The following is a 26,719-nucleotide window of genomic DNA, read 5'->3' as shown; positions in this document are numbered from 1 at the left end:
AAAAAAAAAAAAATTAAATACACTATCCTGTCATACACCCAAAAAAGTGACCAACTGTTCACCTTTATAGTAATTATAACCACCTTATTTGTTTCCTTATTATCCTCTTTTTTCAAAAATATCCTGACTATTCTTGCATGTAGCGTTCTAAATGTTCTATATGTCACTATCAAATTTCACACACACAAAATGTTAGTTTATTTTATTAATTTTTTTAAATGTGTATTTATTTTTGAGAGAGAGAGAGACAGCACGTGAGCGGGGAAGGGGCCGAGAGAGGGAGACACAGAATCCAAAGCAGCCTCCAGGCTCTGAGCGGTCAGCACAGAACCTGACACCGGGCTCGAACTCACAGTTAGCGAGATCATGACCTGAGCCAAAGCCTCCCGCTTAACCGACTGAGCCACAGGGGCACCCCCAGTTTATTTACTTATTTTTTAATGTTCATTCGTTTTTGAGCACAGAGCCTGACACAGGGCTCAAACTCACAAATGTGTGACCTGAGCCAAAATCAGACACGTAACTACCTCAGCCATCCAGGCGCCCCTGTATGTTATTCTCTTAAAAGACCCCTTAAAGAAATTTTGTATTGTTTTAATAGTTTGTCAGCTGATTCTCTTCGATCTTCTATGTATATAATATTGTCTGCAAAGAGTTATCATTTTGCCTTTTCTTTTAAATATCTCTGAATTTTTTTTCTCTTAGTCACACAGGCTACTGCTTTCAGAGCCGTGTTAAGTAACAGTGCTGATGATGGGGGACAGCCTTGGGTCTTCCCTAACTGTAAGGGTGACACTGCTGGTGTTCGGCTCACAGGCACCCTTGCTTCAGATTCTTGTTTATGTAATCAAGGTGTTTTCATCTATACTTCCTTTTTTACTAAGAGCTTCAAAAATTAGAATTGAACGTTAGATTTTGTCAGATTACTTTCAGTAGCTTTGTGTGATCATATGGCTCCCATCCTTTGACCTATGAGCAATGACTTTATATCCTAATAGTAACCCATTCTTACATTTTGGGGATGAACTCCCATTTGGTCCTGGTTTATCATTCTATTTAAGATTTTTGTATCACTATTCCATAAATAGGACCAGTCTTCACCAGGCTTTAGTGTCCTCAGTATGTAGGATCTATAGAAGAATTTAGAGCTTCCTTGTTTATGTTCTGAGCAAACTCGTACCTGTGTCCAGTTCCAAATCCTTTCCCAAACCAGTGCCAAAGCCCAGGTGTCTGAGTACTCTGGTGACCTCTCAGCTCATGCCCGCAGTGTGTTGTGACAAAAGCTCTTCTGTGCCCTTTCTGGGCTGTTCCTCCCAAAAGGGTCCCTCCCTTGGGGCGCCTGGGTGGCTCAGTCGGTTAAGTGTCCAACTTTGACTCAGGTCATGATCTCAGTTTGTGGGTTCAAGCCCCATGTCTGGCTCTGTGCTGACAGCTCGGAGCCTGGAGCCTGCTTTGGATTCTGTGTGTATGTCTCTCTCTCTGCTCCTCCCTCACTTGCTCTCTGTCTCTATCTCTCAAAATATAAATAACATTAAAAAAAAAAAAAAAAAGGCCCCCTCTCTCCCAGGGGCAGGTTGGTTGGTTCTGGGAAATCGGAGTCTTTCCTCTGTGTCCTCACTGGGCAGACAGATCAACCTGGTGAACAGTTATTCCCATTATCTTTTCTCTCATAGCTACCATCTGCTCTTTTCAGCCTTCCAGCATTCTCTTTAAAACCAGCTAAAGTTACTTAGTTTCAGTCCAAAGATGAAATTTTTCTTGGCCAGTTTGATTATGGTTGTATCAGCTGTGTTTAAGAATTTTGGCTTTGGATTTTTCCCTTTTGTTTAAAATAGTACAATGAGGTTGATCAGGGCAAAATGTTCACTTTCTACTTAAAAAAATAATAATAAAATGTGCTCTTTATTGTGGTCCTATCTCTTAAAAAAAATAAAAGAGAGGCTCAACCCAGAATTTGGCTGACTTACTGTCCTCTCTGAGGCGGGAGAGCCAAGCCAAGGCCGAAGAAAGAAATGATTAAGGAGTTTGAGGTTAGGAGGGTTTAGAATTACATGGCCAGGCTGTGCACTACAGAGAACGTATGCGGCTTGTTTTCATAGGCCGACGAGCCCACTCCTGCAGGAGCCAAACCAGTGGACCGAGATTCTCAGTTTGAGAAAATGTCTTTTTTCTTGACATTCTCTTTTTTTTCCTCTCTCTCTCTCTATCCCTTCTCCTGTGTTCTTGTTCTCTCCCATTCCTCCTTTCTTCATTTCTCTAAAGCCCCAGGAAATTAAATGCAAGGACTTATGCCTTCAATCCTGAAATGGGAAATGAGAAACCCTTAACTGTCAGGAAATTGCAAAGATAAGGCTTCTACAGCACCATTACCTCGGTTGTGTGTGGCATGTGGCGGGACTGAATAACTCTGGCAGGAAGGCCTGAAGGCCTACGTGCAACATGGAAAGTGACTATTTTTTAAGTGTAAGCAGCATCCTGAATTGACGTGTATCTGTATCCCCAAAATGTTTTAACTGGAATGCAATTTTTTTTAAGTTTGTTTACTTGAGAGAGAGAGAGAAAGAGCATTCACAGATGAGTGGGGGAAGGGCAGAGAGAAAGGGAAAGAGAGAATCCCCCAAACAGGCTCCACACTGTCAGCACAGCGCCTGATGCGGGCCTCAAACTCACAAATCATGAGATCATGACCTGAGCAGAAATCAAGAGTCAGATGTTTAACTGACTGAGCCACTCAGGTGCCCCTGGAATACAGATTTTTAATTTCAGTTTAATTTCATCCCATGACGGAGTTTTTAAATCCTTACGAAGCCAAATAACTATGTTGACCAAAATTTCAACTTTTCAACATTATTCTGGCATTGCATAGATTCAGCCTTTCCTCGGGGCTTTAGCGTACAACTTGCAGAACTTTTTGAGGACAGGAAGCCTGGGTCTTTATATGGCTACCAAGTCATACACCTTCTGTGTGTCATCATTTCCATCTTCTGTAGGACTGGTAGGGGTCCCCAGTCATCTGGCTGGCCAGCAGCCCTCACCCAGTGCCTGTGTTCACTTACCAGCCATATGGTGGTCTGTCCCTGTCATTACGAGTCTGTTCCAGTCAACATGACATCCATGAGGCAGTTCTCATTGCCATGCCTAAAAACAGAGTGTTTCAAATCTCCAAAGGAGCAAATTGTTTAATTTGACAGGGCAAAAGTTACTTTGAAAGCATCAGACAAGCTTGATTTTATAAATTCTTTATTTAATGTCAGTTGCATTAGAAAACAAAGAGATAAGAATGAAGAGTACAGGGACGCCTGGGTGGCCCAGTTGGTTGAGCGTCCAACTTTGGCTTAGGTCATCTCTCAGTGCGTGAGTTCGAGCCCCACGTTGGGCTCTGTGCTGACAGCCTGGAGCCTGCTTTGGATTCTGTGTCTCCCTCTCTCTATCCGTTGCCCACTCACACTCTGTCTCCCTCTCTCTCAAAAGTAAATAAACATTTTTAAAAAATGTTGATACAGGATCAACAGTGAACCCAATTTGGGGCTCAAAGCCATGAACCACGAGATCATGACCTGAGATGAAGTTTGATGCTTAACTGATTGAGCCACCCAGGCACCCCTATAATTTTTTTAAGAGAATGAATGTGCCTGTGCAAGCAGGCAGAGGGGCAGAGGGAGAGGGAATCCCAAGCAGACTCCATGCACCAGCACAGAGCCCAACATGGGACTCAATCCAAGGACCGTGAGATTCTAACCTGAGCCACCCAGGCGCCCCATGTCATGTCTTATTTCCCAGTGGGAGTGGAAATGGTTGGACGCTAGACATAATGGTGAATAGAGATGGTTTCTCTACTAGCGTTTCCACTTTAGATTCGGGATAGCGATAAGCAGAAACCCAACATGCGTAGCAGTAGCACTTGATGGAGGTGTGAGCTGAGCTAACATAAGCATTCTCCCACTTAGCCTCCACTCTCATCACCTGATGGTGTGCTCGCCCTTCCCGAAAGTTGGTGGGATGTGGGGAAGAGCTGCATGTGGTCACTGGAGACGGAGGCAAGAAGAGAATCTGTGGCAACTCAAGGTGGCTGTGAAATGTGTCCAAAACAACTGGCTAAAAATTAACTCTTAAGAAAACCGACTTCAGCTCAGGTCATGATCTCATGGTTCGTGGGTTCAAGCCCCGCATCAGGCTCTGTGCTGACAGCTAGCTCAGAGCCTGGAGCCTATTTCAGATCTTGTATCTCCCTCTCTTTCTGACCCTCCCCTGCTCATGCTGTTTCTCTCTGTCTCTCAGAAATAAATAAAACATTTAAAAAAATTGTTTTAATAAATAAAATAAAATATTCATTTATTTAGGGCCAACATCGGCTCAGGCCATGATCTCGTGGTTCATGGGTTCAAACCCTGAATCCGGCTCTGTGCTAACAGCCCAGAGCCTGGAGCCTGCTTCAGATTCTGTGTCTCCCTCTCTCTCTGCCCCTCTCCTGCTTGTGCTCTCTCGCTGTCTCTCAAAAATAAATACACATTAAAAAAATGTAAATATTCATTCACGTATTCAACCAGCAAACATTTATCCTGCACCTGTGTAGTATTAGAACATAACAGTGAACTAAATGAACTGAGTCCTGGCCTCATGGACCTTCCGGACTAGTAACAGAAGCACACAACTAGGCAGTTATGTACCTGTAACCACGCTCAGTGCCGCAAGGAAGCCCATGGCGCTTTGGGAATGTTCCGCAGGGGTATTTATCTAGCCTGTCATGGAAACAGGGCCAGATCGGGGAGGAAGTGGCGCTCAGACTGAGGCCTGAGATTCCCAGGCACAAAGGAAGGTGGGAAATGGATTCAGTTTGAGAAACAAGTGAATGTCCCAGAGCAAGAAAGACTAGCGTGCAGGAGGCCCTGAAAGGCAGGGGTGTGGCCAGAGGTATCAGGAAGGGTGTGAGCTGAGGCCTCCGGGTCCTCTGGAGCCCGCTTCCGAATAGTCCCACACACCAGGGAAGGATTTTAAGAGGGGAGAGCCCCGACCGGATTTGCATTTGCAAAAAGTTCACCAGACAGGGTGGGTAACTGTGGGGTGGGAGGAGGTGTGAGGCGGTAGGGGGTAAGCCGGGGGTGGGGGGGTAAGCCTGGGGTGTTGCTGCTGTGGGGGCTGAGAGAAGCGGGGAATACTGGGAATACTTTGCCAGCAGAACTCTTGTGAATTGGTTAGATGCAAGTGTCAATGGAGAAGGGGGTTTGGACAGGACTCCCAGGTGTAAGGCATGAGCGTTCGGACAGAAGGCGAAGGTGTTTGCTGAGAAGCTGGTCCTCATGGGGGTGGGGGGGGGCACTAGAAGGATGAGTTAGTTTGGGATTTATTGATTTTGAGATTCCCACGGGTCATTCGAATGGAGATGTGGGATGAGCTCTTAACTTAGTATTTCATTGACAAAAACATGGAAAAGTCACAGGTATCCTTCAGAATACTACTTGAGGGGTGCCTGAATGGCTCAGTCGGTTAAGCGTCCAGCTTCGGCTCAGGTTATGATCTCGCGGTTCGTGGGTTCAAGCCCTGCGTCAGGCTCGGTGCTGACAGCCAGCTCAGAGCCTGGAGCCTGTTTCAGGTTCTGTGTTTCCCTCTCTCTCTGACCCTCCCCTGTTCACGCTGTCTCTCTCTCTCTCTCAGAAAGAAATAAAAAACATTAAAAAAAAACTGGGATATTACATAAGTTGTAACCCACTTCAGGAAGCTTCAGTGGGCGAATTGGATCATTCCGGAATCTCTAAAACTAAAAAGTACCACAATCACCTGATAATTTGAAGGCCGAGGAAGCAAACTCAGGCTGGGAGGAGGTTATGCCCCTTCACCAGGCTCTGGGCTCCCCGAAGGCCAGGACTTCTGGCCTTTGCTTCTCCGCTAGCTGTGAGCTCAGCTCAGCCTCCAGAAGGTGCGCATTAAACATATGGGCTGGATGTGGAACGAATGTGGAAGTGTTTAAACAAGAAAAAAGCCAATTTGGATGTGGTTATCATTAGCCTTTTGAAATTTCCTATTTCTCAAAGTTAATATGTAAATAAAGGTTTTAAGACCTTTTTGTGACCACAGCTTTCCTCCTGCGTTGACTTAACTTCCATGCTGTGCTTAGTGCCTGTGCTGTTGAGAGCACCAGACACTGACCAGACTTCCTGGCTTCTGACCCTGGCTCTGCCCCTTTCTCCCTGTGTGACCTTGAGCAATTTATCTGAACTCTCTCTCTCTCTGTTTCCTTTTTTAAGTTTATTCATTTATTTTGAGAGAAAGAAAGTTTGCACACACAAGTAGGGGAGGGGCAGAGAGAGAAAATCCTAAGCAGGCTCCGTACCGCCAGTGAGGACCCCAGTGTGGGGCTGGAACTCATGAACTTCGAGATCGTGACCTGAGCCGAAGTCAGATGCTTAACCGACTGAGTCACCCAGGTGCCCCTGTGTCTGTTTCCTCATATACATACATGTATAATAATAGCAATTCTTTACAAGGGTGTTGCAAAGTTTGAATGCGCTAATCCGAGTTAAGACTTAATACTCAATAAGTGTCAAGTGAATGATTCTGTGGCGTCTGAATAATTTGCACCTTCCCTACCACATCTAGGCAGTGTGCGTGCGGGGGCTCAAGCTACCAGGATCCGCGTAGCCCAGTGGAGGAAACCCAGGAGCTGTGTGGCCCACTCTAGGCCAGTAACTTCACTCTGTTCTGGGCTGCAGACCACCACACGTCTGTCCATCCCCAAGCAGCTGCCTGGCTCATAGCAGCCTGGGCTAAGGGCGTCCCCTCCTGGGGAGTGTTCACTGGGGGCTCACAGCACAGTGCCATCCCGTCTGTAGAGAAGATAGCTCAGACCTGCTTCCCAAGCCCCTAGAGCACATCTATGAGAGCTCCGAAGCTCAGTCCTTCCTCTCCTGTCTGGACGCCTCAAGGGGAGGAAGAAAGGGCTCATGGAGAGCTAGCCCTTCCTTGGCTGCATGAGCTTCTTTGAGTGCTTCAGGCACCTCAGGGCGCAGGTGACAGTTCTAGCCTCATGGCCTGACTGAAGGCCCTGGGGACCCAGGCTGGAAGCTGGAAGCTCAGTCCTTCTTTGTGTTCCTGCCCTAAATGCTGAGTTCAGGTTCATAAGGGAAGGGATGGTGAGGTGGAGACTAGGGGTGATGAATTCAGATGTAGAGATACTCAAGTTTAGAGACTAAAGGGGAAAAACCTTGGGAACGGCCCAAAGCCCAGAAAGAGGGAGAGAAAGAGGAAGAGAGCCACCAGCAAAGACACAGGAAGTTGTCTGAGAAGGGGAAGTGGCCTGGGGCCAGCATCGCACCCAGCTCCTCAAGCCCCGGTGGGGGGGCCTGTGTGCCCGTGTTCACAATCCTTTGCTGAACAATACTTTTGTAAAATACAATAAAAAGGAATTTCCAGAGAAATGAAATGAGACAACAATGTACAAGCCTCAGTTGTCTTTTAAAAATTTGTTCCGTCAAATTGCTTTAAAAATTTCTAAACATTGGGGCACCTGGCTGGTTCAGCCTGTAGAGCATGCGACTTTTGATCTTGGGGTCCTGAGTTCAAGCCCAAAGTTGGGTATAGAAATTACATTTAAAGCATAAAGAAAAAAATATATATATATATTTAATGTTTTATTTATTTCTGAGAGAGACAGACAGAATGAGCAGGGGAGGATCAGAGAGAGAGGGAGACACAGAATCTGAAACAGGCTCCAGGCTCTAAGCTGGCTGTCAGCACAGAGCCCAATGCGGGGCTCGAACCCACGAACCGTGAGATCATGACCTGAGCCGAAGTCGGTCACTTAACCGACTGAGCCATCCAGGTGCCCCTATATATATATATATTTTTTTTTTTAAAGAGTTTTTAAAATTGTGTTGACAGCTTGGAGCCTGGAGCCTGCTTTGGATTCTGTGTCTCCCTCTCTCTCTGCCCCTCCCCTGCTCTCTCGCTCTCTCTCTCAAATATAAATAAATATTTAAAAAAATAAAATAAAATGAAAGAAGTCCCCGAAGCTTGGAAAGCAGGCATATGGAGTCTGCCTGGCTCTGCCATCTCCTCCCTCCACACTCACCGCCGTGTCCCCTGCATCCCGCCTTGCCCAACATCTGTGTGCCTTTCCCACAAATGCGCCAAGCTGTCTGCTGCCGCAGGACCCTCACAGGCGCCCTTCCCTCTTCTCGGACCACTCTTCCCCCCACCCGAGGTCTTTCTTCATACGCTTCTGGTCTCTGATTTAATGAGCGACTTTGGCAGCAAGACGTCCCCTGACGCATCCCCAGCCTAGGTCCAGTCCTCCTTGATAGTCTCACTTGCGGCACCCTGTTCTTTTCCGTCACTGAGCTTGACACAGCTTATTATTCGATGTATTTGTGTGTGCTCTGGTTGAACGTCTGTCTTCCTCCCTGGAACGTAAGCTCTCTGAGGCAGGGACAATGACTTCTTTAGTCACTCCTCATTTATTGAACCCTGAGCACGGTGCCTTCTCACACAGTTCACGTTCAACGTAAAACATTTGCTACGGAAGTAATTATAGCACGGCACGGTACTAGTATTAGCTAACACTTGTGTGTTTGTTAGCTGCTAAGGACTTTACATTCTCTTTTCTATTCTTTGGGCAATCCTATGAGATAATTACTGGTTTTCAAGTCATGACGAAGAGTTTCACCCCAGTTAAGTGGTTCATCCCAGGTTAAAAGGCTTGTGAACGAAGGATCTGGGATCTGTGTGCAGGTCTGTTTAATCCTGGAGCCACCAGAAGGCACCTTCCCCAGGGGCAGAGAGATGGGAAGCGTGGGTGAAGGAGCAAAGACATGATACACTTCTCAGTAGTCAGCGTGTTTACTGTCGAGCGTGAGCAGGACACTGTGCTGGACACGTGTGCACAGAGGAAGGAGCCGTGACTCCTGGTGACCATCCTATACCAGGAGGAGTGAAGGGCTCTGACCAAGTCCAGGCCAGCTGGGGGGTGTGCTGTCATGAGTGTGTGTGGACTAATTTCCATTCATCACGAGTTCCTGACAAGTCCACTGGATGGAGAAGATGAGCGTCCGGAGCCTGAGTGGGCAGGGCTGTTCCGGTCCAACTGCGGGGAAGTTGTGTGTTACTTTGGAGACGGAGAGGGAGAGAGGAGGAAAAAGGGGGAGGAGGAATGAACCGGTGAGGGGGCTGATGGTTTGTACATTCCACAGTATGGTCTACCTCCTGACTTTCTGAATGCTCAGTAAAGCTACAGAAATCATAGAAACTCAAGGGGAGTGACTGTGTTTGTTGGGGGTGGGAGCTGCACTTTGCATTAGGTCAACACCAGCAGGAAAGAGACAGCCTCTGAGGATGTAGGGATGGGGTGGGGGTGACAGCCATTTATTTATCATCCTTACTGATTGTCTTTACCCACATTTGCACAGATCTCTGCAGGGGGAGGGTGGGAGGGAGAAGGGGTGTCTCAGCTGGTCTCCAGGTTTCATTCTGATAATAACCACTGAGTGAGAGAAGTGAGGAGGTGCCCAGGCCTCTGGTCCACTCTGAACTGGCCATCACTGCTCCTTTCTGATTATTAATGTATGCCCTGGAAACATTGCAGAATATTTAAAAAGCCCAGAAAAGTAAAAGTGAAAAGAAGCCATGAACCGTTCCTCAGCCCTGAGATATAGCTGTATATTTCACTTCCTTCCCTTCTTCTTCTTTTCTATGTATATGTTTGCTTACAAAGTGGGGGTTGTATTTTATATGTGCTTTACTCCCTTTACTCAGCGTTAACAGCATAAACATTCTTTCAGACAGAAGCCACACCTCTCATTTAAGGATTTTCATACCTTTCTAAAAGAAACAGAGTTGATTTCAGTAATAGAAATTTTTGCAGGAAGAAAATTTGGCGGCATGTAATCTCTGGACCAGCCTAATTGATTCGAGTTCTTGTTTTTTGTTTTTTCTTCCATCTTGTACAAACCAGAAAGTCCTATGAGTTTGAAGACTTATTGCAATCCTCCTCTGAGAACAGCAGGGTGGACTGGTATGCACAGACTAAGTTGGGGCTCACACGCACTTTATCAGAGGAGAACGTCTATGAAGACATTCTAGGTAAGAGGCCCAAATGCCTGTGTATGGGTCCGAGTCTGTCTGTGGCAAGGGGGAGAGGAAATGGGGCTGGCTCCTTGAAATACACACACACACACACACACACACACACACACAGGGTCTCAAAGAAATACATGTACGTAGATGAACAAGAGAGCAGGTAGGGGTGTGGGAGAGTGACCCACGGAGGGACATGTAAGAGAAAATGGGGCCAGAAGGAGAGAGGAAGGGCCGGTGCTGAATGGCCATGGAGGCGGCATGATGCAGTGGAAAACACTGGACAGCTGGGATCTCGAAATCTGTGATTAAATCTCGGCTCTGCTCCTTATTAGCTGTATAACAGTCAGCGGGGGACTTCACTTCTCTGAACATAGTCCTCTCATCTGTATAATAAAGATAATGACAGTTACCTTGTAGGGCTGAGGATTGGAGAAAATGGAATGGAAAGTACCCGGTTTGTACCAGATGCTCAGGAAATTGTAGGGATTACGGAATGAAGGCCACCATGCTCTTCCTGAATCTGTAGGAGTGTGACAGTAACAGGGCACAGAAATTCAGACTAAAATGAATGTCTACTATTTTTAAAAGTGGCTTTGGCCTTAGTTATTTTAAATTCTAAAGTGAAGCTCAGATTCACCAAGTTTGTTTGCATTTATTCATTTTTTAATGTTTATTTTTTATTTTGGATTTAATTTGCTAATATTTTATTTAAGAATTTTTTTAATTTATATAAGTTAGCATATAGTGCAACAATGATTTCAGGAGTAGAATCCAGTGATTCATCCCCTACATATAACTCTCAGTGCCCATCCCAACAATATCTATTTATTTTTGAGAGAGAGAGAGAGAGTGCGAGTTAGCAGGGGAGGGGCAGAGAGAAAGGGAGACAGAGGATCTGAAGCAGACACTGCCGACAGCAGCAAGCCAGATGTGGGGCTCGAACTCCTGAGCCATGAGATCATGACCTGAACCAAAGTCGGATACCTAACCAACTGAGCCACCCAGGCACTGCTGTTTGCATTTAAATTAGTAAAATAAGGGGCGCCTGGGTGGCTTAGTCGGTTAAGCGTCCAACTTTCGCTTAGGTCATGATCTCATGGTTCATGGGTTCAAGCCCCGCGTCGGGCTCTGTGCTGACAGCTAGCTCAGAGCCTGGAGCCTGCTTCAGACTCTGTGTCTCCCTCTCTCTCTGACCCTCCCCTGCTCGCGCTGCCTCTCTCTCTCCTAGAAATAAATAAAACATTAAAAAAAATAAATTAGTAAAATAAATAAATTAGTGAGTTCAGTAGTCTTCAGGGAATATCACAGTTTTCAGTGAAGCATGAGCTCAGCCCACCGTCTGCATGTTGGGGTCAAGGGTGGGAGTGGAGGAAGAAAGGAGCTGGTAAGATGGAGAAACCCATACGTGCCCACACGCAAGGGACAGGTGCATATATACATACGTGCATGTAATCAACAATACCAGAAAAAGCTCCATGGTAAGAGGAAACGGGAGACTTGAGGAAAAACAGATATTTAGCTGAGTATACTGCTTGAATTATAGTGTCCAAGTTGGGGAGATGGGTTGATGCCAAAGCAGTAGGCTTCCCAGGTCTGAAGTGGGTATGAGATCTGGGCTTCTTCTAACAGTGTGTGCCTAACAGGGAAGTTTTCAGCTACAGAGAAAGGAAGACCCAGCTGAAATAACAAGGGAGTTTGTTGGTTCATGTGACCAGAACTGGCCTATTCTCTCTTGTTTCCTTTTTACACCCCCTTTTTTAAAAGTAGGCTCTACACCCAGTATGGGCTCAACCTCACACTCTGAGGTCAAGAGCTGCCCGCTCCACTGACTGAGCCAGCCAGGCGCCCCTCTTTTCTCTTGTTACCACCCGGGCTAGCTCCATCCTCAGTAGGTTTCCCAGGGCCTTCATGATGGGAGCCATCAGCTCCCTGGAATCTGTACCTTCCAGTTGGAAGGAGAGCCCATGTTCGGCACCCAAAAAAATTCCTGAGGTTCACTCTGAAGAGACCAGTTTAAGTCCTTTGTTCACCTTCATAGCCCAGGAACGCCATGCACTGGTTGGCGTAAACTTGGGATGTGACCCCTTCCCTGAACTGGACTCTGAGACAGAGACTGGGGATACTCACACTGGCTACAGCTCCAAACCTGGAATGGAGTTAACTCCATACATCGGAGAATGGGTACAGAGGGAGTCACCCCAGTGAAAACCAGGGTCCAAGAGGAAGGGGCGGAATGGATAGCAAAACATCAGACATCCCCACAAGGAGAGGTGAGATGTTGGGTGACTATCTGATAAGGAAAACTTCCTTACTGTTCCCAGTTCCTGACTTGTTGCCTTTGACCACAGATCCACCAATGAAGGAAAACCCTTATGAGGACGTTGAGTTACATGGTCGCTGCCTGGGGAAGAAGTGTGTCTTGAACTTTCCTGGTTCTCCCACTTCTTCCATTCCTGACACACCCTCCAAGGTATGAGCCCCCCGGGGAGCGGTGCGGGAAGAGGGGTGCCCAGCACCCCCAGCACGATGACCTTGAGAAGCCTCGAGCTGTGGGTTATGCCGGAGTGCCAGGCCACCCTCACCGCTGGGTTCTTGGATTTGCATATCAGCTTCCTGCCTGCTCTTCTGCCTCTAGTTCTCCTGGAACCCCTCTGTTCAACCAAGCACCCTAAAATAGCATTTAAGTTTCTGGGTCAGAACCCGCCCCAAACTGGGGAAGTAAGATAGCACATCCGTATTATACAACTGTACAGAAGAATGGCCTGACCTAAAACAAAGTCAAAATTATAAGAAAGTTCTGGTGCGGAAACAGTACCTTTATAGCATGCCACCATCCATGGGGTTTTAAGTAGAATAATATACATATATGCAAACTCATATGTGTTTGTGTATGTAGGGGAATATCTCTGTAGGGAACCTGAGAGTAAGTGGGTACATCTGTGGAGTTCTCTGGGTGTGATTACCTGGAGGGCAAGGTAGAAAATGGACATTTTTTTTTTTTTTACAGAATATCCTTTTGCATCTTTTGAAATTTTATACCAGGTACATATAACTAATATAACTATACTCATGTGAATGATAATTTCAATTTGTTGCCTACAGGACTGAATTCATATTCCTTAGCTTGGCATTAAACAGTCCTTCATAATTGATATCTGGTCATCCATTACTCCCTAATTTCCTATACTTCCTACATACAAAAGCTCCCATCCAGCAAAAGCATACAAATTGTCCCTCTGATATTCTAGGCCCAGATTGACAGACCTTTTCTCTAAAGGACCAGAAGGTAAATATATGATTTCCGTTGTAACTACTCAGTGCTGCATAATAGTGCAAAGCAGCTGTAGACAGTATGCAAACAGATGAATGTGCTGTATATCAATGAAACTTTATTATGGACACTAAATTTTAATTTTACATAATTTTACATGTTATGAAATATTACTTCTTTTCCAGCCATTTAAAAAACATAAAAACAGGGGCAACTGAGTGGCTCAGTTGGTTAAGTGTCTGACTTCATCTCAGTTCATGATCTCACGGTTTGTGGGTTCGAGCCCCATGTCGGGCTCTGTGCTGACAGCTAGCTCAGAGCCTGGAGTCTGCTTCAGATTCTGTGTCTCCCTCTCTCTCTGACCCTCCCCTGCTCACGCTGTCTCTCTCTCTCTCTCAGAAAAAAAAAATTTTTTTAAATAATAAACTTATAAAAAATGTAAAAGCTATTCTTAGGTCATGGCCTGTGGCCCACAGGCCATATTGCCCATCCCTGTGCTGGGTCATTTCTACATCTGCCCTTGGCTCTTGCCTTTCTGTCCCCATCTTTTAAAACCCAGATCAGGGGAAAAAAAAAAAAAAAAAAAAAAAAAAAAAAAAAAAAAAAAAATTAAACCCAGATCAGTCATGCTTCCTTCAACAAGCTTCTCAGCCATTTCAGCCACTGGAACTTCTTCTTCCACTTAGTCATTGGGCTGAAGTATTCATTTTACATCAAATTGTGTTTACTGTATTATGATATCTCTTACTTTGATGATTTAAAATCAAACTTAAATCACATAACGTATCTTAAAAACATCTCCCCAGCTAGATTATGAATTCCTGAAATTTCTCAATATTCTCTGTCTTTGTGTCCTCCATAAGTAGTTGTTCTACAATGTGTAATTGTTGAAAAAATTTAGTCAAGGAAGGCCGAATCCGGGCCCCACGTGTCCATTTCAGTCCCATCGCAGGATCTTTTTCCAGCCTGAGAAAAGAAGCCACCATCCCCTCTGGGCTCCGTGGAAGGATGGCATTTGCTGGCAGGTGGGGGGTCTGCACACGAGGCGTGGCTTTTGTGCTCAGTGGTCACATGGGGAATTTCTGCCACCAGTCTTCCTGAAGAGAGTTGAAGGTAGCCTCCACCGTGAGGGGTGGATCTTGCCTAACTAAACCAATGACTGTAATTCTGGCTGAAGCCAGTGAAATGCTCTTTTTCTCCTCCTATGGAAAAGTATTATCATGAATAATCCAGCACAAGAGATAATTAGCAGAGTGTTCCTGCTTGCCTTTGAAAAAAATTTTTTAGTGCATATAGATGCCTTCGACATTTAAGAAAGACTTCATTTCTCCTAGTGGATAAGTCTGGCTTAAAAGAAGGCTCTCTCACAACCCAGGCTGCCCTTTCGCATCCCACCTGGCTCTCCCCTCCTCTCCTCTTCACGCAGGGAATGCACTGCCTACCCCTTAGGAACAATGAACAAGCAGCTCTGCACATAGAGTCGGTGCTCCTCCCTGATGCCAGGAAATCAGGACTTAACGGCCTCCTCCTCCCCCTTCCTGCCAGCCAGAAAAACCTCGGTCCTCTGTCACCAGAACAGCTAAACACAGTAGGTGGCCACCTCCACAAGAACTTGGAGTCTGTCCCACAGAAGGAGCCTCCAGCTGCCCAGCAGACATGTCCGATTGCTGCCCATTCCTGCCGGCTGCTTTCAGCCTTTGCAAGTTACCAGCGGGACTCTGTGTCCACGCTCATTCCTCCGCTCTCCCACATCTGGGTGTCCGGTGTGTGCCCGTTCTGGGGGACAGCTGCAGACCTCCCCACTTCCTCTGTTTCAGCTCATCAAATATTCATGGAGCATCTGCCACAGCTGGGCTGCATCTGGGACTTTAGAACTTGCATAAGCAGTCCCTTGTGGCGACCTCCTCCGTCAGCCTCAGAAAGATCCAGTGACAGCCTCTGGGGTTCTCATTTAGTGAGATGGTGCCTAGACCCAGAATAAGGGTAAGGGTAAGGGTCAGCTAGACAGACAGAAAGGAGCAGATGTGCAGCTGCGGGCAGATGCTAATGCTTATAAACACATGATGCAAGCTCCTGAGAAGGGGCCATTTTCTCTTCTTACTGTGTGTTACCTCCACTCCCACACCAAGAATAGCACAGTAAATGGAATTGGAAATAATTTTGATAACAAAGGAAATCCAGGCTAACATGAGACATTCTTTCTTATGTACTGACAGGTAAGACACAAGGGAAAAAAAGTATCACTAAGTAGCATTCTCTGGTTGCCTAGAGAGCCCACCCACACCATCTCCCACACCAAAAAATCCTGTATCACTTAGCTGTAGCTACAGAGAGGCAGTATCTGGTCCAGTGTGCAAGTTCTAGAGTCTGACTGTTTCCATTCAAAATGTGGTTGACTACGCAGGGCGCCTGGGTGGCTCAGTCAGTTTAGCATCCAACTTCGGCTCAGGTGATGATCTCGCGGTTCATGGGTTCGTGCCCCATGTCAGGCTCTGGGCTGACAGCTCAGAGCCTGGAGCAGGTTTCATATTGTGTCTCCTTCTCTCTCTGCCCCCTCCCCAACTCGTGCTCAGTCTCTCTGTCTCAAAATTAAATAAACTATAAAAAATTTTTTTATAAAAGGGGGCACCTGGGTGGCTTAGTCAGTTAAGCATCCAACTTCAGCTCAGGTCATGATCTTGCGGTTCGTGGGTTTGAGCCCTGCGTCGGGCTCTGTGCTGACAGCCAGATCAGAGCCTGGAGCCTGTTTCGGATACTGTGTCTCCCTCTCTCTCTGACCCTCCCCTGCTCATGCTGTTTCTCTGTAAGAAATCAATAAAACATTAAAAAAAAAACCTTTATTTCCTATAAACAGAACATTCTCATCACAAAAAAAAATGGGGGGGGGTGCGGGCGGGTGCCTTTGTGGCTCAGTCAGTTGAGCACCAGGCTCATGGTTCATGAGTTGAAGCTTCACACCAGTCTCTGTGCTGACAGCTCAGAAACTGTTTTAGATTCTATGTCTCCCTCTTTCTCTGCCCCTCCCCTCATCATGCTCTGTCTCTCTCTCTTTCTCAAAAATAAATAAGCATTAAAAAAATTTAAGGAAAAAAATTTTTGAGAGAGAGAGAGAGGATGCAAGTGAGCAAGGGACAGAGAGAGAGAGAGAGAAGGAGAGAGAATATCCCAGGAGGGGCAAATGGGGAGGTGGGGGGTTCGGGAGAGAGAGAGAAGCGGGGCTCACTGGAAGTAGGGCTCGTGTTTTACCCTAAGTGGGGCTTGAACTCATGACTGAGCCATCCAGAAGCCCCAAAATTTTCTGAAATACTGAAAAGTGTAATGAACATAAAACTCATCCATAATTGGAGATTTTTATTTTTCTATAATAGATTGTTAGCATGTGTGTGTGTGTTTGTACATAAAAAATATTTGGGATGATGTATATATACTGCTGCTGGCCTTGTATATTTATCCTGAGTATTTCCCCACGTCATTAATTTCCTTTGAAAAACAATTTTTATTGTCTGCATGGCATTCCATCGCTTAAATGTAATGTCATCACTTTGTGCAGCGTCCCAATTGTTTTAATGTGCGTGTTTGTTTTCCTGTGTACTTCTGGGTGTGTATATGTAAGGAAGTGTCTGTGCATTCATGGAAATATACGTACCTGTGGGCATATATGGGCTAATGTGTATGTTTGTGAGAATGACATCTGAGTCCTTAGGGGAGGCCTCTATAAAAGAGATCAGGAATAAGGATGAGATAGGTTAGGGGCACCTGGGTGGCTTAGTCGGTTAAGCGACCGACTTTTGCTTAGGTCATGATCTCACGGTTCGTGGGTTCGAGCCCCGCGTCAGGCTCTGTGCTGACTGCCAGCTCAGAGCCTTGAGCCTGTTTCAGTCTGTGACTCCCTCTCTCTCTGACCCTCCACTGCTCACGCTGTCTGTCTCTCTCTCTCTCTCCTAAAAATAAATAAAACATTAAAAAAAAAAAAAAGGATGAGGTAGGTGAGGAAGAGATGGGCTATTTCGTATCAGAGGCCCTTTCAGTCTCACGTCACTGTCTCCTGAGGCAGTCAGACCCGGACAAGAGAGGACAGGAAGGAGTTAAGCCATCAGCCACCATTCGCAGACAAGAAGGGTGAGTGAACGCTGGCTTGAGTCCAGCTCACTTCCTTTAGGGAGGCGTGTGGTCTCCTCGCCCCCCCCTCCCCCCCACCAAGAAGTCCTCTGGCCAGGGCCCATCACTCTCAGTCCCGCGAAATAACTCGTGAGGTTTGCACAGAGAGTTCTTGTCTGCTTTTCTTCTGTGGACAGTGGAGATCTTCTGCTAGGTCCACTGTGAATGCGATATTTATAAGATGAGGGAGAGTCTACGTGCCTCTGCCACAGAGTTGGGCTCCTCCCTAGAGGTTATTCGGGAGGCACGATGGGATTGGGCATCTTATCATCAGAGCACATTGGTGTGAGCCTTTCTTTCTTTCTCTCTCTCTTTCTTTCTTTCTCTCCTTCCTTCCTTCCTCCCTCCCTCCCTCCCTCCCTCTCTTTCTTTCTTTCTTTCCTTCTTTCATTTTTTCTTTCTAAAGTTTATTTTATTTTGAGAGAGAGAGAGAGAGAGCGCAAGCAGGAGAGAGACAGAGAAAGGAGAGAGAGAATCCCAAGCAGGCTCTGCACTGTCAGCCCAGAGCCGGATGCAGGGCTGGGGCTCAAACTCGTGAACCGCAAGACCATGACCTGAGCCCAGCCGAAATCAAGAGCCAAACACCCAACTGACTGAGCCATCCGCGTGTCCCAACATGAGGCTTCCTGATCAAAAGCTGGACTCTTCTCTAGGCCCCAGCCTGATATAATCATCCCTGGGGTCCTACAGTCTCTATCCTTAACTGTAGTTCAGGTTTGGCCTGCGTCTGCTGGCTGGCTGATTTTGTAAATACAGTTTCTCTGGAACACGGCCACCCTCACTGCTGCGCATATTGCTTACGGCTGCTTTTGCACTGTGGTGGCAGAGTCAAGGAGTTGTGACAAGGCCCGACATATTTACCGTCTGGCCTTTAAGAAAAGGCTTGCCGCCCCCTGCTAAGTCCAAGGTTCATACCCTCACCTTCAAAGGCCTTCCACACGCGACTCGATGTCCTCATTGGTGTGTGACCTCTCCCATCTGTTTGGTGCACCTGCTCTAAGCTCTGGAGACTCTCCCTGGTCTGACTGGCTCTTCCTCACCCCTCTGCCTCTTCTCACACTGTGTCTGCTACTTGAAAACGCTCCACTCTAGAGCGCACTAGGTCCTCTTTTATCAGCGAAGGAGCAGCTGAAATCCCACCTTCTCATGAAAGCTCCCTGGACGTTTTGGGGCTGGTTCTGGGTGCTCTGGAGGGCACACCGGGGCCCCTTTCCCCAGCAGTGTCACCACAGCCTCCAGGTCTCTCGACACCCTGTAGAGAGTCATGTACCATGTTCTGATTCCTTTCTGTTTTCTTTCTTCCCAGACCTTTTTATTGGTCAAATCTTTGAACAAACACTCTCACAACTGAAAAGTCTAATGAAAACAGATACCTGCTTTTTGCCAACAATTTGATACGTGATTCTAATGCAGTGAAAGAATCGAGGCCATTTCCTTGGATTGGTCTCTAAGAAAGCTTGTCGTGATTCCTTGTTTCTGTGCAGGTTTAATTATGAAGATGTGCACAGTGAGCAAACCACACTGGCTTTTCCTGCTCAGGGCTTGTGGTGTTAAGCAATTGATTGCTGACTGTAGACTCACGATACAAATATTGCAGTGGGCCACTTGGGAAGGCTAGGAGTCTTTATTCCTAGAAATCTTTAAAAAGAAAAAGTTCTGGAGTTATTGTTACATACTATTTGGAACTAAACAAGAATCGAGAAATCGATGGAACAAAATAAGACAATTCTGTAAGAGTTTAAGATACAATATAATGTGGCCTTGTAATCTGATTAATCTGATAGCAAAAGAAAGACATCTTTTTTAATTTTTCTTTTTTAATGTTTTTTTATTTATTTCTGAGAGAGAGAGACAGCGTGAGCAGGAAGGATCAGAGAGAGAGGGAGACACAGAATCTGAAGCAGGCTCCAGGCTCTGAGCTAGCTGTCAGCACAGAGCCCAACGCGGGGCTCGAACCCATGAACCCATGAGATCATGACCTGGGCTGAAATTGGACGGTCAACTGACTAAGCAACCCAGGTGCCCCTGAACATATTTTATTTATTAATCCATCAGTCATTTATTTTATTGTATGTTAGTCTAAACTGATTTTTCCCCCAAAGCTAACTTATCCCTGTTCCATTTGATAGTAAGTCTTGGGGTGCACAATCTTGCAGTTTATGAGTTTGAGCCCGACATCAGGCTTGCTGTTCTCAGTTCATAGCCTGCTTCAGACCTTCTGTCCCTCTCTCTCTGTCTGTCCCTCTCTTACTCAAGCTCGCTCTCTCTCTCAAAAGTAAAACATTAAAAAATATATGTTCAAAGTAAACTAACAAAATCCAAAAGAAAATGTAATTAAATATGTATTAAACCCTCTAAAAAGATGTAGACTTTCTAGGCAAAGAGAGGCAAGATTAAATCAACCACAAAGGAAAAGATGAAAAGATTTTCATATACACAGATTTCACTTGATGTGTAAAAAAAATGGGAAAAACAGAACTGACAAATAGTTTTTATCCGTTCTATATAAAGAGTTCTTCCAAATTAATAAGAAACACTAGGAACCCAAAGATAAATAGACAAAGAACATAAATAATACGCTAAAGAAAAAAGCAGTTAGCATATCGAAGTAGGAAAAAATAAGAAAAACTTACATTGACTGCCTGTAGTATATCGGGTATTTTGGTAGGTGCTTAATATATCTTTAGCCCATCAATGCATTAATTCACCAATTTCATTTATTTTTAATGTTTATTCATCTTTGAGAGAGAGAGAGACAGAGCAAGAGCTGGGGAGAGGCAGAGAGAGAGGGAGACACAGAATCTGAAGCAGGCTCCAAGCTCTCCCCCAGAGCAACCCCTGTTAATTTCTTATGTATTCTTTCAGAAGTGTTTTCTGCCTACACCAGCAGAAGAGCTCCTCAAACCACATACACATGTCAGCATATGATACCAGCTGTTCTACACTCTGCTTTTCATGCTTAACAAGAGATACCTTGGGCGCCTGGGTGGCTTCGTTGGTTAAGCGTCCAGCTTTGGCTCAGGTCATGATCTCGCAGTTCATGGGTTCGAGCCCTGCATTGGGCTCTGGGCTGACAGCTCAGAGCCTGGACCATGCTTCGTGGATTCTGTGTCTCCCTCCCTCTCTGCACTTCCTCCACTTGTACTCTGTCTCTCTCTCTAAAATAAATAAAACATTAAAAAGACCCAATATACATCTGAGAGAACCTTCCATATGAGTACATTAAGATTTTTCTGGGGTGCCTGGGTGGCTCAGTCGGTTAAGCGTCCGACTTTCGCTTAGGTCATGATCTCGCGGTTTGTGGGTTCGAGCCCCGCGTCGGGCTCTGTGCTGCCTGCCGGCTCGGAGCCTGGAGCCTGTTTCAGTCTGTGACTCCCTCTCTCTCTGACCCTCCCCTGCTCACGCTGTCTCTCTCTCTCTCTCCTAGAAATAAATAAAACATTAAAAAAAAATTTAAAAAAAATACAACATAAAAAATAAAGGAAAATTTGATATGAAGCAGCAGAGACATGAAGAAAAGTGATGAATCTGAACGCATTAAAATGGAAAACTTTTGCATTAAAAGATCTGTGTTAAANTGTTTCAGAGTCTGTGTCTCCCTCTCTCTCTGACCCTCCCCTGCTCACGCTGTCTCTCTCTCCTAGAAATAAATAAAAATATTTAAAAAAAAAAAATTTTTCTTATACCTGCATTGTACTCCATTCTGTAGATGTACCAAAACTTATTTGACCAGCTTCTGCTGATGGACATTTACGTTTACGTATTTTGTGTTTACAAGCCACCTCACAGTGTACGGTAGAGTTTGCACGGTATGGCTTGCCCATACAATATAACTTTGCCCAAGTCTGAGTATATGGGCAGGACCCATTCCTGGAGGCAGCATTGCTGGGCGAAGGGGCACATGCATTTATGACTTTGTTGACACTGCTCCATTGCCCTCCGTAAAATTGTACCAATCTCTAGTCCCACCAACAATGTACGAAAGTGTGAAAGGGACTCACCGATAACTACAATGAGTTAGAGGGGAGAATGTCTCTTTGATGGAGTTTTCATTTTCTTTTCTCCTACGAGTGAAGCTAAGAATCGTTTTCCATATCTAAGCATCATTGTCTTTATTTTATGAATTTTCCATTCCTATCTTTTTGCCTGTTTGTCTTTTCATTAATTTGTTGTATGTATTATAAAAATAAGTTCTAGAGGGAGTTGATTTTAACCGACTGAGCCACCCAGGCGCCCCTAAGGGGAGTTAGTTTTAAATCAGTACAAGATGGCAGGGCGGGGAGACAGCATGGACCAGGGCCTGTGGAGCCCACAGACCAGCAACCCAACACCAGGGTTAACCACATCTCTTCTACAACCTTTCTAATACGTACTTAAAATTTTGTTGTATATAAAAAAGAAAAAGAAGTTCTATAAGTTGCGGGGGGTTTGGTTTTGGGGTTTTTTGCTTTTTTTTTTAACCTGTTTTTTGTTTGCCTTTGACCTTAAAGTGGCTCATTTTTTAGAGATAAGACTCTGAGGCTTAGGAAGCGAAGCTCCTTGTATAGGAAGTCCTCAGCTTACCAGCATCAGGGTCAAAGGCAGGCTTAGGTCTTCTGACTCCTAGGACAGTGGGTGTTGGTTAGCTGAGCTAAGCAACAGATAAGGGATGGAGCCTGGAATTCCCACTTGTCTAAAAAGAGAGTGGATCGGATGTATATCCTCTGTCATTTTTATGCAGAAAGACTCGGCCGACCCTGGGTACGGACAGCGGGTTTCCCTCTGCATCTCGTGGTCTGTATCACCGGCATCCCCAGCCACCTCCCAGTTAGTCCCTTTGTATTTATTTGCTCTCATTTTCTCCTTTCCCCTCCCAGCAGTCATTGTCCAAACCTGCTTTTTTCCGGCAAAATTCGGAGAGGAGGAACTTCAAACTGCTGGACACTAGGAAGCTGAGTCGGGATGGATATGGGTCCCCTTCCAAAATCAGCCCCCCCTCCACCCCCAGCAGCCCTGACGACACTTTCTTTAACCTTGGAGATCCGCAGAATGGCAGGAAGAAGAGAAAGATACCCAAGGTAAGGCTTTGCAGCAAGCTTCGTGTGCAGTTGGGCACCGTTTCCTGCAGAGCAAGGCTGAGGAGGGATCGGGGCAGAGAAGAAGCCCTGGGCCCTCTCCTGCCGGCTTCATCACGGGCCAGACAGCAAGTGTAGCTTCATCATGGGCCAGACAGCAAGTGTAACTGTCTGGGCCTTTGTCGCCATAACCACTGGGGTCCTGTAGCCTCCCTCTAAGCCCTTCCTGTCGCAGGCTTAGCTATGCTTGTGATCCCAGACCGCGGTTCCAATGCCCCTCCTCAAAAGGCCTCAGAAACCAGAGCTCCATTCATCAGGTGCTGACTCAGACTTTGTCAGCGCCAGCTGCGGAGGGGGCACCACGTGAAGCCTGTGCTCTGGGACAGCACTTGTCAAAAATATATCCTTCCTGGCCCTTTTGTTTGAGAGAGAGAGAAAGAGAGAGTGCTGGGGCAGGGGGAGGCAGAGGGAGATAATCAGAAGTAGGCTCCACGCCCAGCGCAAGCCCAGCTCTGGGTTCAGTCTCATGACTGTGAGATCATGACCTGAGCCAAAATCAAGAGTTGGATGCTTCACTGACTGAGCCACGCAGGCACCCCTTCGCTGGCCCTTTCCACCCCGAAAGGTGAAACATCAAAGGATGCACATCCTAATGCGCTGCTACTGATGAAATTCCCCTTCCTCAGCTCCCTGCTGTGCCAGGCCCTCTTCACCGGCCACTTGGGTACCAACTTCCTATGGGAGCTCTTAGAGCAGGAACTCTTCATTTCGGAGTTCATGGATGGGATTTAGAAGTCATGAAGCCCAGGGGTTCCTGGGTGGCTCAGTCGGTTAAGCGTCCAGCTTCGGCTCGGGTCATGATCTCATGGTCTGTGCATTCGAGCCCCGCGTCGGGCTCTGTGCTGACAGCCAGCTCAGAGCCTGGAGCCTGATTCAGATTCTGTGTCTCCCTCTCTCTCTCTGACCCTCCCCTGCTCACGCTGCCTCTCTCTCTCTTTCTCAGAAATAAATAAAACATTAAAAAAAAAAATTAGAAGTCATGAAGCCCATAGTATCGGGTAGAACTTTGTGTGGAGAGTTTTGGGGACAGAAGGAAGGGGGAGGGGATTGTCTCTAGGTTTCATCAGATTTCTCAGAGTGATGCATTGACCTGAAAGTCATGGGACATTTACAAGCTGGTTCCTCCTGACAGTTTGGTTCATTCAGTATTTTGAGCCACGGTTTCACGCCTACCACGCCCGTTCCCAGCATTCTCATTTAAGTGAAGTTAAGTCACCTTGACAGGCAGAGTGCGTTCTGAAGAGTGAGGGCAGCCAGGGTCAGGGGATTGAGAAAAGACTGTAACCCGCAGCCTGGTTGGAGGGGAGGTTGTAGGTAGAACAAGGGAGAAGGTATCTTGCTTCGTTTTGCTTTTGCTGATGGGGGGCAACAGAGGGGCCCGGGTGGAGCCCAGCCTCCTCCCCTTCTGCCCTCCTTGCTGGGCCTTGCCCTGCCCGGGCTGTGGGGTAGTTTGCATACTGATTATGTGATGTTTGCTGACTGAGCTCCACTAACATGGGGGCCCAGGGACATAGTCCCTGCCTGGCACAGTCACTGTCCCGTGCTGTCCTGATAGCTGCTCCAGGGCCCCCGAAGCGTGGCATCTGCAGCCACTCCCTTCACTCCCTTCCGCTGGGCCCGGCACTGTTCATAGGCCTCTGAAATGTCAAAATCCTGCTGTTTGTGGACCCATTAAAAGTGACTGTTAACATCTGTACTGCCAGCCTCACCAGCAGTTTAGCAAATGAAACAGGGATAATCAAATGAATTAGCTTTGGGTTAAAAGAGCTTTAAGTTGGAGTACGTGATGCCTTAACAAGCATTTAGCGTCTGTTTTCTACCCTGTGCTTTTACCCATCACTCACCCCATGTACTATTTTAATATGCTTTATTTTATTATTTAAAAATTTTTTGTAATTTGAGAGAGAGAGAGCACAAGTGGGGGAGAGGGGTAGAGGGAGACAGAGAGAGAGAGAGAAAGGGGGAGAGAGAGAGAGAGAGAGAGAGAGAGAGAGAATCCTAAGCAGGCCCCATGCTCAGTGTGGAGCTTTTTGTGGGTTCAGTCCCACCCTGGGACCAAGACCGGAGCTGAAATCAAGTCAGACACTCAACCGACTGAGCCACCCAGGTGACCCCTATTTAAATATATATATTTTTTTAATGTTTATCTTATTTATTTTGAGAGAGTGCGTGCACCTGCACTTGAGAGGGGGAAGGGCAGAGAGAGAAGGAGAAGAGATTCCCACGCAGGCTCCACCCTCAGTGTGGAGCCCGACTTTGGGCTCAATCCCATGACCGAGGGATCATGACCTGAGCTAAAATCAAGAGTCAGACACTTAACTGACTTAACCACCTAGCCATCCCCGCTATTTTGAAAATTTTTTAAGTTTAAAAAAAAATTTTTTTTATGTTTATTTATTTTTGAGAGAGAGAGAGACAGAGCACGAGCAAGGGAGGATCAGAGAGAGAGGGAGACGCAGAATCTGAAGCAGGCTCCAGGCTCTGAGCCATCAGCACAGAGCCCAATGCAGGGCTCGAACTCATGACCCGTGAGATCATGACCTGAACTGAAGTTGAACACTTAACTGACTGAGCCACCCAGGAGCCCTGAATATTTTTAAAAGGTTTTCTGAGACTGGGAGAAAGAGAATGAGTGTGCGCATCTTACGGAAGTAGCCAGGTGAAGGGAAAGGCAGCGCCAGTGCTGCCGCCGTGTATGTGGTTAATTTGCAGATGCAGCAATTTGTTCCATGTTGGGTTATTGCCTGCAGTGCAGGTGAGTCACCAGCAGGTACATAGCGCACAGGCACTCGGCCAAACAGGCCTTCGGCAGGTATGACCAACCCGAGAGAGAGATCAGCGTGTCTGTCACTGTTACAACAGCCACTACAAAATCATGTGAAAACTTTAATCATAAAGAGGAAGTGCATCATTCTTCAAAGGAGCATTTTGGTGTTTTTTTTTTAATTTAATATAATTTATTGTCAAATTGGCTTCCATACAACATCCAGTGCGCATCCCAACAAGTGCCCTCCCCCGTGCTCATCACCTCCCCCTCCCCCTCCCCCCCATCCCCCACCCTCAGTTTGTTCTCTGTATTTAAGACTCCCTTATGGTTGGTTTGCCTCCCTCCTTCTGTTTGTAACTTTTTTTTCCCTCTTCCTTCCCCCATGGTCTTCTGTTAAGTTTCTCAAGTTCCCCATATGAGTGAAAACATATGGTATCTATCTTTCTCTGCCTGACTTATTTCAGTGTTCCATTGTGTAGATAAACCACATCTTCTTTATCCATTTGTCAGTTGTTGGACTTTTAGGATCTTTCCATATGTTGGTTATTGTTGAAAACACTGCTGTGAACATTAGGATGCAGGTGCCCCTATGTATCAGCACTCCTGTATCCCTTGGGTAAATTCCTAGCAGTGCTACTGCTGGGTCATAGGGGAGTTCTGTTGTTAATTTTTTGAGGAACTGGGGCACCTGGGTGGCTCAGTCGGTTAAGCAGCCAACTTCGGCTCAGGTCATGATCTCACGGTTCGTGGGTTCAAGCCCCGCGTCGGGCTCTGTGCTGACAGCCAGCTCAGAGCCTGGAGCCTGTTTCGGATTCTGTGTCTCAGAAATAAATAAAACATTAAAAAAAAAAAAGAATGGAGACACAGAGCATGCATTGAAATCGTATAAAAAAAATTTTTTTTGAGGAACCTCCACACTGTTTTCCAGAGCAGCTATATCAGTTTGCAAAGAAGCATTTTTTTTTAGTATTTTATTTTATTTATTTCTAGGAGAGAGAGAGAGACCGCGTGAGCAGGGGAGGGTCAGAGAGAGAGGGAGTCACAGACTGAAACAGGCTCCAGGCTCTGAGCTGGCAATCAGCACAGAGCCTGACGCGGGGCTCGAACCCACGAACCGCGAGATCATGACCTAAGCGAAAGTCGGACGCTTAACCGACTAAGCCACCCAGGCGCCCCTGCAAAGAAGCATTTTAAAAGGAAACAAATAAGCACTTAGTGTGTTAGAAGTTTCCTAATCCTCAGTTTTGTCACTTGCTAGTCAGTCTTCACCTATGCTTATCCCCACCCTTGAGTGCTAGATTTCTTTCTTTCTTCTTTTTATTTTTTTACTTCTTATAGTCT

The 26,719-nt window shown here is 46.2% G+C and overlaps 1 protein-coding gene across 1 annotated transcript in view; it reads left to right on the top strand.

Annotated features, from left to right (window-relative positions):
- The window catches only part of DENND2A (DENN domain containing 2A), a 106,936-nt gene that overhangs the window by 36,380 nt on the left and 43,837 nt on the right, over positions 1-26,719 (top strand). The window contains exons 3-5 of the mRNA XM_039234047.1: positions 9,944-10,071; positions 12,417-12,538; positions 22,354-22,554. Coding sequence (XP_039089978.1) covers positions 9,944-10,071; positions 12,417-12,538; positions 22,354-22,554 — 451 coding nt within the window. The remainder of the gene's footprint in view (positions 1-9,943; positions 10,072-12,416; positions 12,539-22,353; positions 22,555-26,719) is intronic.

This window comes from Hyaena hyaena, unplaced genomic scaffold (genome assembly GCF_003009895.1).
Source record: "Hyaena hyaena isolate Hyena2069 unplaced genomic scaffold, ASM300989v1 scaffold_82, whole genome shotgun sequence".
Lineage (NCBI taxonomy): Eukaryota > Metazoa > Chordata > Mammalia > Carnivora > Hyaenidae > Hyaena > Hyaena hyaena.
This window is presented reverse-complemented; position numbering and strand designations above follow the sequence as displayed.